This window comes from Thermobia domestica, chromosome 12 (genome assembly GCF_964235325.1).
Source record: "Thermobia domestica chromosome 12, izTheDome1.hap1.1, whole genome shotgun sequence".
NCBI lineage: Eukaryota > Metazoa > Arthropoda > Insecta > Zygentoma > Lepismatidae > Thermobia > Thermobia domestica.
In genome coordinates this window covers 59,576,806-59,589,626 of record NC_137465.1, presented here as the reverse complement: position 1 = coordinate 59,589,626, position 12,821 = coordinate 59,576,806, and the positions used below count along the sequence as shown (strand labels likewise).

The following is a 12,821-nucleotide window of genomic DNA, read 5'->3' as shown; positions in this document are numbered from 1 at the left end:
CAAATAAGAATTCGAGATCAATTGCTCCCGTAGGTACTAAAATGTTTAAGTTAAGAACTAATTATTTAAAGAGCTATTTACTTATTTCTATTGAAGATATCTGTTCTTCAAAATGAAACTACATTAACAAATTGTTACTTTTGTGGGCTACCCCGTACCCTCATGGGTACAGCGCTCGCCTTCGGCGCGTCTGGTTTCGGGTTCAAACCGTACTGGGAGTCCTCGGATTCAAACCGATAGTGATTTGGATGTTACTTTAAGCTATAGGTCCCGTTTCTTTATAGCCTCCCTACTGAAGAGAGACGCTAAACTCCCCAACGCACCCTGTTTTAAGTCAAAGGTGAAATTTCAAATTTATAAAGCATTATACATTCTAATAAGGTTCAATTTTTAATTGAACATTCTGTTTTTCCTATAAGTGCAACTACTACCTCCGTTTAGTCCGCTGCATTTTTTGTTTACATACCAGAAGATTGAAAGGTATTCATTTACAAAATAGTAACTTTGCATGATTAGGCTTACGTCTAATGATCTGCTTGAACATTTGATTCTGGCACCAAAAATTGGCAACAATTATTAAATTATTTTAATATAAGTATCTAATTATGTACCCCCGATAAAGATTAAGTGAATCGAACTTAACTTAAGTTTAAAGATATATTATTCTAAGTTATTTAACAAATAGTCAAGTTGCTGCTACACTACAATTCTCATTCTTCAAGTGAACTTCGGTGCATCTTCAGAAACCAGCATCGACCAACTTTCAATTACAACCATGTTTAACTCACAACACAACAAGAGTAAATACAATTCAGAAAAGGAAACTTTTCTTACTCCGTTATCACGTGACATAAAACGTAGTCAAAATCCCCCACTCCTCTCTCTCTCCATGTCCAATATACACAAAACAAACTCATACACCTGTGTGATTTAGAGCGAAACAGTTGTGACCCCTTGTTGAGGGATGCTGTCTTTTCAATCTCTCGCATATTAACCGAAAGCCAATGACTCACAGCAAAAGGATGTTTTCAGTTGCAAATTCCAAAAAGAACAGGAAGAAGTAAACTCTTCGTCCGCAGATTAAGGTAAAAGTATATTGTTTTTGAACACAAATACATGTTTGCGGATAGAATAACCTTAAATTATCTTTCTCCTGCAAGCGAAGGTCGTTTGCACATGGAGCATTATATATATATATATATATATATATATATATATATATATATATATATATATATATATATATATATATATATATATACAGACTCACCCTCAAATAAATATTAGCAATTCAAAAAAGCGTAGCGCATAAATAGGCCAATACTTTAAATGAGGATAATAAAAGTATATTTGAATACATTTGGAAATACAATTTCTTCCATTTCAGTCAGTGTTCGAATTAAACTTTCGAACGAGAGGGGGATGCTTATGTATTGTTGCTGTAAATGTAGAAGGTGAAAATTTATGTTACTTCTGTGATACGAGGCGGACATAAATTTTTCCGAAGGGGAATTTCTCCGGCATCCCCCGTTAATTCGAACCATGATTTTAGTTAGGGGGGCTGCAAAAAATTTAGGGGGGGCTGAGCCCGTCCTAGCCCCCCCGTAACTACGGGCCTGTCTCACTCCATGGAAGGAGTACTGTCGTCCAGGAAACTGTGAAGGAATTTGTCCACCGTTCATATAATTCGTCCAAGTTGTCTCTGTTTACAATATCTAGTGCTATATTATTACCGTCGTGTGTTTACTCTATTGTCTCAAATCGTTTTATAAAGCAAAACAATATACATACATTTATTAATCATTGGTTCCTCAGTGTATTTACATACTATGTGTATCAATTCTACAATGTCTATAATGTCGTCTAAAGTAAATCCTGTCCGTAACATGTCTGAGTAAGCGAAAGTGAGTCTCTATCCAGTAAGTCGAATCATACGCTGACGGGGTAGTCTGATATCAACACCGTTTCTCTCTTGCTTTGAATGGAATTATTTCCCCGAGTTGCGTAGACGTATAATGTATCACTCGCTACCATCTAGCTCATGTTCGTCCAGTAGCGGACATTCCGTATTGTCTATTTTTCAAGTACTACGTTTGATAAAGTAAAGATTGATTAGCGATGGCTAGCTCATGTCTGTCCAGTAGCGGGCACTCCGTATTGTCTATTATAATATATATATAGTTCATAATCCAAGTATTAAGTTGCCACACAACAATAATCTATGTAAATCCTCGAGTTGTCTTTATGTTATATCTTGAGCTATAATGCCGTTCACTAGTTCAGTAAGGCGTGTCGAAGACGGTGGGTATACGATAACACTCGCACTTTGATGTGATGGTGTCAGGGGTAGAGTCTAATTTACTGGCTGGTCTTGTACTTCCTATAATGTTTCTGCAGTATGTATTGTTATTACCGCCGCTGTTAATTTGTAAGTTATGTCGAGGGAAATGCCCTCTTAACAGTTGGTTGCGGAAGTAGTGGAAACGTTATGTGTCTAGGGAGGAAGATTAATCGACACAGCCACATGTTTACTCCCTCTGCGATGAGATGTTTTGTGAACAGTAATGTAATTGGTAATTTCCTCTCTGTGAAGTAACCTACCGAAGATTATGTCCTAATATTTAGTCGAGGAAGGTAAACAACTCTCTTACTTAAGGATACTGTTTAAATATTGTTGTTACTCATCTTTGAGTTGTGTTGGCGCTAGAAGTTTTCTGGAATCTTTTAAGACTGAATACATATGATTTTTTTTGACAATCGAGTTTAGCTGTCCATGATCGCTAAGGTTAATGATAATTCCAATATTATACGTTATTACAAGAGAGTTAAATAAACAGAATTGCAAGATATGTGGTGTTGTTCTGAAATGATTATTTTTTCTTTTCCCATCTTTTTTTCCTCAGTGTCGACGATGCCATTAGTGTGCAAGAGTCTGGAGTTAAATAGCGTTGTGCTTACTGGTCTATAATTATAGCGTAAGAAAGGAATAATATCGGCGACCTAATTTCTTTTTTTTTCCTTTTCCCTTAACATCCGCTAAGAATACAATTTAGAGTAAATAGCGCTTTTCAAGTTTGGCGTACACATCCAGAATTCTAATTACTGAAAAAGGTGACGCCTCAAGTTGACGTACCCATCCAGGAACGCCTCATACTATACAGAAAATGACGGCTTCTAATGTACTATCTTCTTATGGTATTCAATTATTATTATTAAGTATTCTAACTTTCGGCAGGTACTGGGACTAATGAGGATTTTTTAAATTTTTATTTTCAATTTTTAGATTTGAGCCAGGAAATGCTTCTTCCACTTTTCTCGATCTTTAGCTTCCTCTTTTAACTCCTAATATTTTCTCCTATCTTTCAAATCACCGATCTGCTGTGTTCTCCTTCTTCCTATTCCTCGCTTCCCTTCCATCTTTCCTTCTATGGCGGTGTGAAGAAGACAATTTCTTCGCAAGATGTGTCCAATCCAATTGGCCTTTCTACGAAGGATAATGGCTAGAAGTGTCCTCTTCTCTGCTATCCATTTTAAAACATTTTCGTTTGTTGCTCCTCTGTCCGTTTTATCTTCTCCATCTTCCTCCAGTACCACATTTCGAAGCTCTCTTAATATTTCTCCTCGAATTTTCGTAATGTCCAAGTCTCTGAACCATACAATCCAATGCTCCATATATAGCAATTGACCAACTTCTTCTTAAGTCCAATATTGAGCCTGCTAGTAAAGAGTGATCTTTTGTTATTGAATGCTTCTTTAGCTATGGCAATTATTGACCTGATCTCTTTGGTGCAGTAAGCGTCTCTCGTCAAAATACTTCCCAGATAGTTCAAATTATCGATCTCTTCAAGTTCTCTTTGTTCTACTCTGATCCGTAAAGGGATGTTTCCATGGGATATTCTCATGATATTCAATATATAGTATTTTTTATGGCATTAAGTATCTTATGAACGAAATATTTTTTACCCGTTTATCTTAGGTTGCAGCTTGTGTGGCTATGAAGATAACGTTTAGGGCAGTTATTCTAACACTTGCTGAGATAAGTAATGAAAATCGCAGTCGCTCTTCTTAAGCAAGGCGTCTATTGAGTGAAGTGAATTTTCAGCTTGTGTTCCAACTCACCTTGTTTACACTTTTTCTTGGAAAGTTGAAAAGATTGTCAGATTATCTACAAAACAAAGAGAGCACACTGGCTGATGCTGTTTTAGTTACGAAGGGTGTAGTGGATTATTTTACTGATATTCGAAACACAGTCGAGGAGTTCGAAAACATTTGGAAAGAGTCTTTGAGTCTTGCTGAAAATAACAGTATATCTCTAACGGGTCCAATGTCCAGAACACGATCACTGCCCAATCATTTACGTCAGTATATTATGACTGAGGAAATGTCGGTTGAGGAAGAAGATATCCAATCCAAAGAAGACTACAGACTTAGGATATTTCTTCCTGTGCATGACAGAATACTTGCAGAAATGCAAGAATAGGCATTTTGCAGAAAATACAGGTATTCTATAAGAGTGGGATAATCAGTCTTCAACCAAAAAGTGAACGCTTCCTCTCATTTAAGAAAATTGAACCACTTGCAGGTCATTATGGATGTGATGTCGATAATGTAGAGGTGGAACTGAAACTTCTTCCGGAAGTTTTGAAGCGTTATGAGGAGGAAAAGCAATGCAAAATTACCTCCGTATCTCAGTTTACTGAAGTAATGGATCGTTTCAAAATTGCTTTCATGAAATTCACAAATTAGCCGTAATTGATGTCACCATTCCTGTATCTAGTTTACCATGTGAGCGTTCTTTCTCGTGTCTTAGACGGGTTAAAACATATCTAAGAAATCGAATGTCAAACGGTCGCCTAAGCGATCTTTGTTTCCTCTCAGTAGAAAGAAAACTTGTAATGAATATTGCTGTAGAGGATGTGGTAAACGGATTCGATTCTGGACATAAAAATCAACGCATGTGCTAGCGCAACATGCTAGTAATGAAAAATGCTCTTCATTAAGGTGCAGGTATAAAAGTTTATTGTAAGCTTGTTCGTACCATGTGATCAGCTCTTCATAGTTTAAAATACATTGTTCTTTCTATGGATCATGATGAAGTTTTGTTAATTGCTATTTACTTCTTTATCCAATTTATATATATACAGAGGGTTGATTAATTCGTGTGTCAATTTCATTTGTTCATTGTGCAAAAGTTGTAGGAGGTAAAGACGTGGAATTTGGTGTAACTTTAGACGAATGACATAAGTTTTGTTTCGCCATAGAAGCATGTCACTTGTACTGAAGGTTGAAGAGATATAGGATCAAAGATCAAATTTCGATTTTTTTTCCTTATGGGATTCCAATGTTAAATTCTGAAAGAGCCTGAAAAAACGCAAATCGAAGTGATAACAAAGAAAAGGCTGTATGGTATGATTCTATGTCGCAAGCCGACCAAATATGCGTCAATCAAGCGTCAAGGTCAGAGGTCACGGTCAGATCAAATTCACAAGTCATCTTGAGATTCCACTTGAATACACTGAAAACAACGCAATGTCCGTACCTCATCATGTCAAATGGGTTCTCAAGGTGACCTGTGACCTTGATCTGACCACGACACTTACTTGACGCATGTTTGGTTGGCTTGCGACATAGAATCATACCATACAGCCTTTTCTTTGTTATTACTTCGATTTGCGTTTTTTCAGGCTCTTTCAGAATTTAACATTGGAATCCCATAAGGAAAAAAATCTAAATTTGATCTTTGACCCTATATCTCTTCAATCTTCAGTACAAGTGACATGCCTCTATGGCGAAACAAAACTTATGTCCTTCGTCTAAAGTTACACCAAATTCCACTTCTTTACTTCATGCCACTTTTGCACAGTGAACAAATGAAATTGACACACGAATTAATCAACCCTCTGTATATATATATAGGAATAGGTATCAGCCATATGAATAATTTTCATTTTGGACGTGTGATTTCAGGTATCCAACTCATAAATGTGTTCTCATTTTAGACGTGTTAACGTTCCTCATTTTAGCGTTTTCGTATATGAATGTTGGGCATAGCGAATAGATGTCTGAGCTTTGAAACGTGACAGTTCATCTGAACTTGGTTTTTCAAGCACTTAAAAGTAGACATTTATATTTAAAATAAAAATGTTTCCCTGCATTAAAAATTAACTTTTCTTACTCAGGCTCGAACCACCGCCCTTCGATTCTAGAATCTCAACAGCATCAGTAAACTCGCTCGAGAACAGAGGTAATTTACGAGTCTCTGCGTTGTAATATTACAAATAGAATTGCTTCAAGCGAAGGTTTACAGTTGGACTTTTAAATATCCATTTTCTGTATTTTTCAGTAATTTCAGCTGAAGATATTGATCGATCTTGCATATTGCAACTGTGCATGAAGTGTCAATTGCATGTTCAACGCAGAAATACATAGCTTTATTTTCTGATCTTCTTTATACTTCATGTACTGTATATATGTTAGTGAGTGTTCCTAATACCTGTGCAGTGAGTGTGTCGAGTCGTTTTCAATCTAATTTTCCTCGGAATATTCTTTGCGTAATTATTTGACAGACTGAGGTTTCATAAGAATGAAAGTTTTTTTTGCTTATAATTTTCTTATTTTGCTGTATTGTTTTCTGAAAAATCATAAATTGTCATTCATTACTAGATTGCTTTGTTAAAGAAAGCACAAACAAGCAATAATATATGAAGAAAACTGAATTATTGACGAAAATGTGGAAATTACAGTATATGCAAACTTTTTTTTTTTTTTAATTTGCGGGGGATGATACATACACTGTCATGAACAGATGAAAAGGCATTCAAAACCCCTTTTCCGACCTGTAGAACCCATGAAACGTGTGTAAATCTGTTGATGTCTTGAACTCGACTTTGTCACGATTGCCGTACTTCATTCTCTCTTATCGTCGCTAGGAAGCGAAAAGCGCCTCAAGTCTAGTGATCTTGATAAGAGATTTTTATTCAAAATTAAAATAGATGTTTATGTTGCAAGTTGATATACTATTCCTGGTACAGTCGGGCATTCGATCGTGTGTACAGCCTTGACCTTGATTTTTGATGTACTATTTTGGACATTTGTTTGCCATATCGACTGATCACAAAGTAAACATGAGTGAATTTACTTTTTCTGTGTCTGATCCCTTCCATTATTGACATTGTTGTCTGTTGTTGACATGCACAAAAATATTTGAATTTTTCTTCCAAATGTGACCAATTTCATTTAAATACGATTATCCAAAGCGACATAATACCACTTTAAAGTATGAGTATTTTTATAGACATGCCGTATTTTATAAAAAATCTCGTGTTGTATTATATTTATTAATTTTGACTTACAAAGCCACATTTGTTCTATTCGGTCATGTAAGATACACAAGTCATGGATTCTCACGAGAAACTGATATAAGATAATTTAAGTAATACCGATTTATGTATAAGTTAATTAATAATACTGTGCATTGTGGAAGCGAGTGATTATTAATTAGGATTTTCATCGCTTTATTTTACACCAACTTCAATCCTAACAAACAAGACAATTCTTAAGCTTGCAACAAAACACATGTTTTAAAAAGAAAGATACCTTATAAACTTAAAACATAATAAAGTTCTCTCCTTTCTCCTACGATCATAAAGTTTCCCGTCCTGAATTTGCCTCCCTAATAATCTATAAGATTATTTAAAAGTTATTTTACACCATAACCACTTGCTCGATTTTAATCAAGTTTCACCCAAAAGGGTTAGAAAATTCCGCAAAATTAATGTAGAAAGCGAGAAGAGCATACTCTTGAACCACTTAATTAAGCAGCGATCGTGGAGTGCATGCAGCATGCATAACTTCAATGTATTCGATCTTGCATTAACTGGTTTGTCGAATCCGGCCGCCCATAAAGGAAGGCGGGTCGGCGAGATAACATCTTTTTTTTCTTTTTTTTTTTTTACAAATTTAAAACTTTCTTTTTTTCAATACCAATCTTTTTAAAAAAAAGTTTTAAGATTCTAGTATAATTGCCTATGGTTCGCAGTTGTATAATAATTAATAGTTAATAATCGTTAATAATTCAAATAATTAGTAGTTAATAACCATTTAATTCTTAATAGTTGTTCCCACTTGAGAAAAAGGTATCAAAAAGGTATCACTTGAAAGATAAGTCAAACTATGAACGTGGACCTACATATTGCATTAGAAGAAAGAACACATCAGGATTAAAACATTCAATAAAATAATTTAAATACCTACACTTTATACTCGTAAAGGACTAGCGCAACCATATGGTTACACCCCGTTATAATAATGACTGGAGTACTTCTGTTTCAATTCATTCCTAGGTGACCCAAAAATGACAAAAAATATCTTTCCTGAGGCAGAAAAAAATTCAGTCCGTAACGGGTTAACGATAAAACATGTTCAAAATGACCAAAAATGGAATTGATTACCTTGTACACTAAATGTGCCGCATTTAGGGGATGTCAAATAATTTTATTCTATATTGTTTCATCTTTTCACATCTTGTGATTAACACATTTTTGGATATATGCGTTAGTTTTACGCATAGTTAGTAATAAGAGGTAAAAAATAGGGTTAGTAATCTCGGGTTAATCCGAAAGTACCACTTAAGTTTAACTGGAATTATAACATCCTTATTACCAATTTTCATTTTAGAACCACTTAAGCTGATATTTGGAGATTCAAGCAGGCCTAAAGTTATACACGCCCAACAATACCAGGATGCCATAATTCCTTGTATATCAACGTTACCGAATGTTCATTTGAAACTTAAGCGAAAACAGGATAACTATGAGGTAAGCACAACTAGCCCTTTTCTTCTTTATTTTCACTTGATAGAAGACAAGAAGCTGTGAGATACCAAAAATCAATAGCAAAAATAATTTCCCCCACCCTGACTGCTATAGCTGCATTAGGTCGCCTCCAATACTTTTGCTTGTATCTGAAATGCCTGGACAGATGCAATCCAACTTACACGTAACATTTCAACCAGGAGACGACAGTTGGTAAACATGTAGAAAAATTCATTTACATTGGAGAAATTTATTTAGGGACATTTCAATTTTAACTTGAAAATAGTTCTCATGATAACGATTTTCATGTTGTTGTTTTTTAAAAGGGAAACTTTTTTTTTGGGGAATGTATTTTTGTATCGAAGTGGTTAGCAAGCGAGGCTTTTGTGTGTGTGTTTCCGTGTCAAGTTTGGATTCACCTTTAAACACTAATCTTATTTCATATAGCCTCGGTGCTAAAACGGACGTTAAATTCTGGCTCATATAAAGTCAATTTACCTGATCGACAACCAGTAATAATTAACGTTTATTATATGTACCTATTCTGTATAGACCCATATTACTTGCAGAGACTATTCTCATTAAGCAAATCAGTGATTGGTGGTTGTGTCTATTGAAACTTTTTCTCAGGATCACAATATCTACAACATATCACGGTTTCAAGCGATTCCACCGAAATCCAAAATGTCGTCATCTTCGTCTGTTTAAAAAAAAAAGTTGCCCTGTAGTGGCCAAATGGTCAGTGATTTGTGGTTCTGCCCATTGAGACTTTTTCTCAGGAACACAATGTCTACAACATATCACGGTTTCAAGAAATTCAACCGAAATCCAATTTCCATAAGAATTGTGTGGGATCGTTTATGGAAAACTATTTACTTGAAGTTCTAACGTAGTTCACATACTCATTTTCAGAACCAGCGAAAAAGTGCGACTGCCTCTCTCCTTCTGTCATTTTTAAACTTTTAAAACTTAATATTAGTAGATCTCTTACAAAATTATATTTTGACTACGTTTCATGTTTAGTGTTGTAATTGCTGTTTCATTTATTTTTCAGTTGAATATACCGTACCGACCTGGCATAGGATTTACTCTGAAAAACGTAGATAAGATAGACCAAGGTCTTTACACTTGTATTGGTACTTACAATGGAATAACTGAAACCCAGGACATACAGTTGCTAGTTCTGCGTATGTATATTTTTAGTGAGTTTTCCAATTAACTTTGCAATAAAGAGAAATACTTATAAAAACAGACTTTTATGACGACAAGCTTAGGGCCCCGAAAATAAGATTTGATATGACATGAGTTTTTTAAAATTTACGTCCGATTTTTCTGTTGATATGATATGTTAGATACGATACGATACGATATGATACGATAGAGTTATGAAGTCATGATTATAGCGTCATATATTGATGCAATCATGAAGTAAGAAGAAACTAGGTTATTAGGAAACCTAAAAGAAAAGGAAAGGGTGATAATTGCGAGTAAATAATACATCCTGCGAAAGACAGTAAAAAGAACTATGCCTAGAAGTTAGAATTTCGTCCAGTAGATGTCACTAGCTGAATTGTTTGCTGCCATCTAACGGCTCAATGTGTAACTCCTTGCATGCCATATTCACATATGAGATGTATTCAAAAAAGACCAAACTTTAGCTATAAAATCTGCGTGTGATGTTCATTTTACAACATTTTAAGCAGTGTCTCCCTCAAAGTAATCCACTCTACTGGCAGTACACCGTTTTCAATGTTTTGAGGAAACCTCCTACAATGCACTTTCTGGGATGTCGCGCAGTTCCTTTGTCGCATTGTCCTGAATCTCCTCTATGGTTTGGAAAAGACGTCCTTTTAAAGTGGTTTTAAGTTTGGGAAAAGAAGTTTTAAGTGGCATATGTAGTGACAACCAGTTGACTGATTCAACCTCGGTTCTGTTTCTGATCGTCACGCAACAAATGAGGCTTGCTTGAATTTTGCACTGATACGACGCATCTGAAGTTTTTCAGTCCAAGTTTAATGACGTGGTTCTACACAGATGCCAACTTCGTTAGCAACTTGTTGAACAGATAAACGATGATTTATACAAACCACATCACGAACTTTCTCGACGTGGTCGTCATCTTTTGATGTGGAACATCGTCCAACCTTGGAATCCCTACCCCCCGACATTATGCTCTTTTCAAAACGCTTAAATCGCTCATATCACTGTTCGACTTACACAGTCCTCCCCGTATGCTTGGATAAAATTTTTGCTAACTTTGTAGCAAAATTTCATAGACACACGTTGTTCCTCAAGCTCTCCTATTGTTACTATGTTACGAATCCGACGAATAGATTGTGCACGTGCTCACTTCAGCGGCTGTAGCACGGCAACTAACAGTCATAGCGAAACGAGACAAATATATTTTTTTTGTCTAAACCTGCCGCTAGGTGCACTCAGTAGTCGCAGCGCGTTCTCTGTGTCGGTTGACTTGCTACTTCAATAGTTCGGTGTTTTTTGAACATATCTTGTACTTTTGTTTCAATAGTAGCGAAGCGATAGGCACCGCGAAAATCAACGGTTAGAGCCCCGCAGGGAACGTTGTTTTCCGTCTATCGTTCTTGGGAACTGTAACTGTAACTGCGGGAACCGATTCAGATGAGTCGGTTATTGTCACTGCCTTGCCTAAAGTAAAGACTAGTGATGTGAGGTGGCCGTTCTAAAAATATATCAGTAATCAAGTAACAATTCTTCAGCAATCATAAAATTGGTTGAATTCATGTACAGAAATGTAAAAAAGTGAAAGATCGTTTAAAGAATCTGAAAATTTTCACGGCTCAGACAATTTTCAGTACTATGTAGGAACAAGTTAAACAATTTTTCCTGAATTGAAATATTTTCTGTCTTATATGGAAAAATTGAAGAAGTAGAGAAAAACACTAGGTAAATTTTTACTTCCCAACTTGAAATATTAGAAAATTTTCTGGTTCCCGTAATCTAATTGGAAAATTATAATTTGTTGCTGTCTAATTTTCCTCTACAGGAATTGTATATCTCAATGTGCAGTTAAATATAGTGGAAAATTTTCCACCTAACATCACTATACATAATATCCAAAACTGTCCGGATTATGAAAAGTGTTTTCACTTGTTTCTACATCGTAATGAAAATTTTCCGATTCATGAAAATTCCTTACATTTGTTTCTACAGAGCAATAAAACTTTCCGATTCACAAAAAGTTGTTTTACTTTTTGCTCCAAATGATGAAAATTTTCCGTTTTCTTCTATGTTTTTCCGGAAAATTGTCCGTTCTTAACAAATATCAGTGATCAAGTAACAATTCCTCAGTATTCATAAAATTGATTGAATTTATGTATAGAAATGTTAAAAATTGAAGGATCATTTAAAGAATCTGAAAATTTTCATGGCTCAGACAATTTTCTGTACTATGTAGGAACAAGTGAAACAATGTTTCATGAATCGAAGAATTGTCTGTCCTGTACAGCGATGAAAATTTTTCGGAAAATTTTCCGATTCATAAAAACATACTCCACTTACTTATTCCTACATCGTTGTTTAGCCGTGATGTGAGGTGGAAAATTTTCTTCTATATTTTTCCGGAAAATTTTCCGTTCTTAACAAATATCAGTGATCAAGTAACAATTTCTCAGTATTCATAAAATTGATTGAATTTATGTATATAAATGTTAAAAATTAAAAAGATCATTTAAAGAATCTGAAAATTTTCATGGCTCAGACAATTTTCTGTACTATGTAGGAACAAGTGAAACAATTTTTCATGAATCGAAGAATTGTCTGTCCTGTACAGCGATGAAAATTTTCCGGAAAATTTTGAAACGGAAAATTTTCCGATTCATAAAAACATACTCCATGTACCTGTATTCCTATATCGTTGTTTAGCCGTGATGTGAGGTGGAAAATTTTCTTCTATATTTTTCCGGAAAGTTTTCCGTTCTTAATAAATATCAGTGATCAAGTAACAGTTCCTCAGTATTCATAAAATTGATT

General features: G+C 35.1%; 1 protein-coding gene across 1 annotated transcript; it reads left to right on the top strand.

The window, feature by feature from the left end:
• The first annotated feature begins 4,369 nt into the window (after positions 1-4,369).
• Positions 4,370-10,188, top strand: LOC145667124 (uncharacterized). The gene is made up of 4 exons (XM_081734868.1): positions 4,370-4,470; positions 6,180-6,244; positions 8,677-8,816; positions 9,868-10,188. The coding sequence occupies exons 1-4, from the start codon at positions 4,370-4,372 to the stop codon at positions 10,030-10,032; spliced, it is 471 nt and encodes a 156-aa protein (XP_081590994.1). The 3' UTR covers positions 10,033-10,188.
• Positions 10,189-12,821: the final 2,633 nt, after the last annotated feature.

Excerpts from the sequence above, each read along its gene's own strand:
- LOC145667124 (XM_081734868.1), top strand. The coding sequence starts at position 4,370 with ATGACTGAGGAAATGTCGGTTGAGGAAGAAGATATCCAATCCAAAGAA. Across the intron at positions 6,245-8,676 it reads AAACTCGCTCGAGAACAGAG|AACCACTTAAGCTGATATTT; the intron begins GTAATTTACGAG and ends TTTTCATTTTAG. Across the intron at positions 8,817-9,867 it reads GAAAACAGGATAACTATGAG|TTGAATATACCGTACCGACC; the intron begins GTAAGCACAACT and ends TTTATTTTTCAG.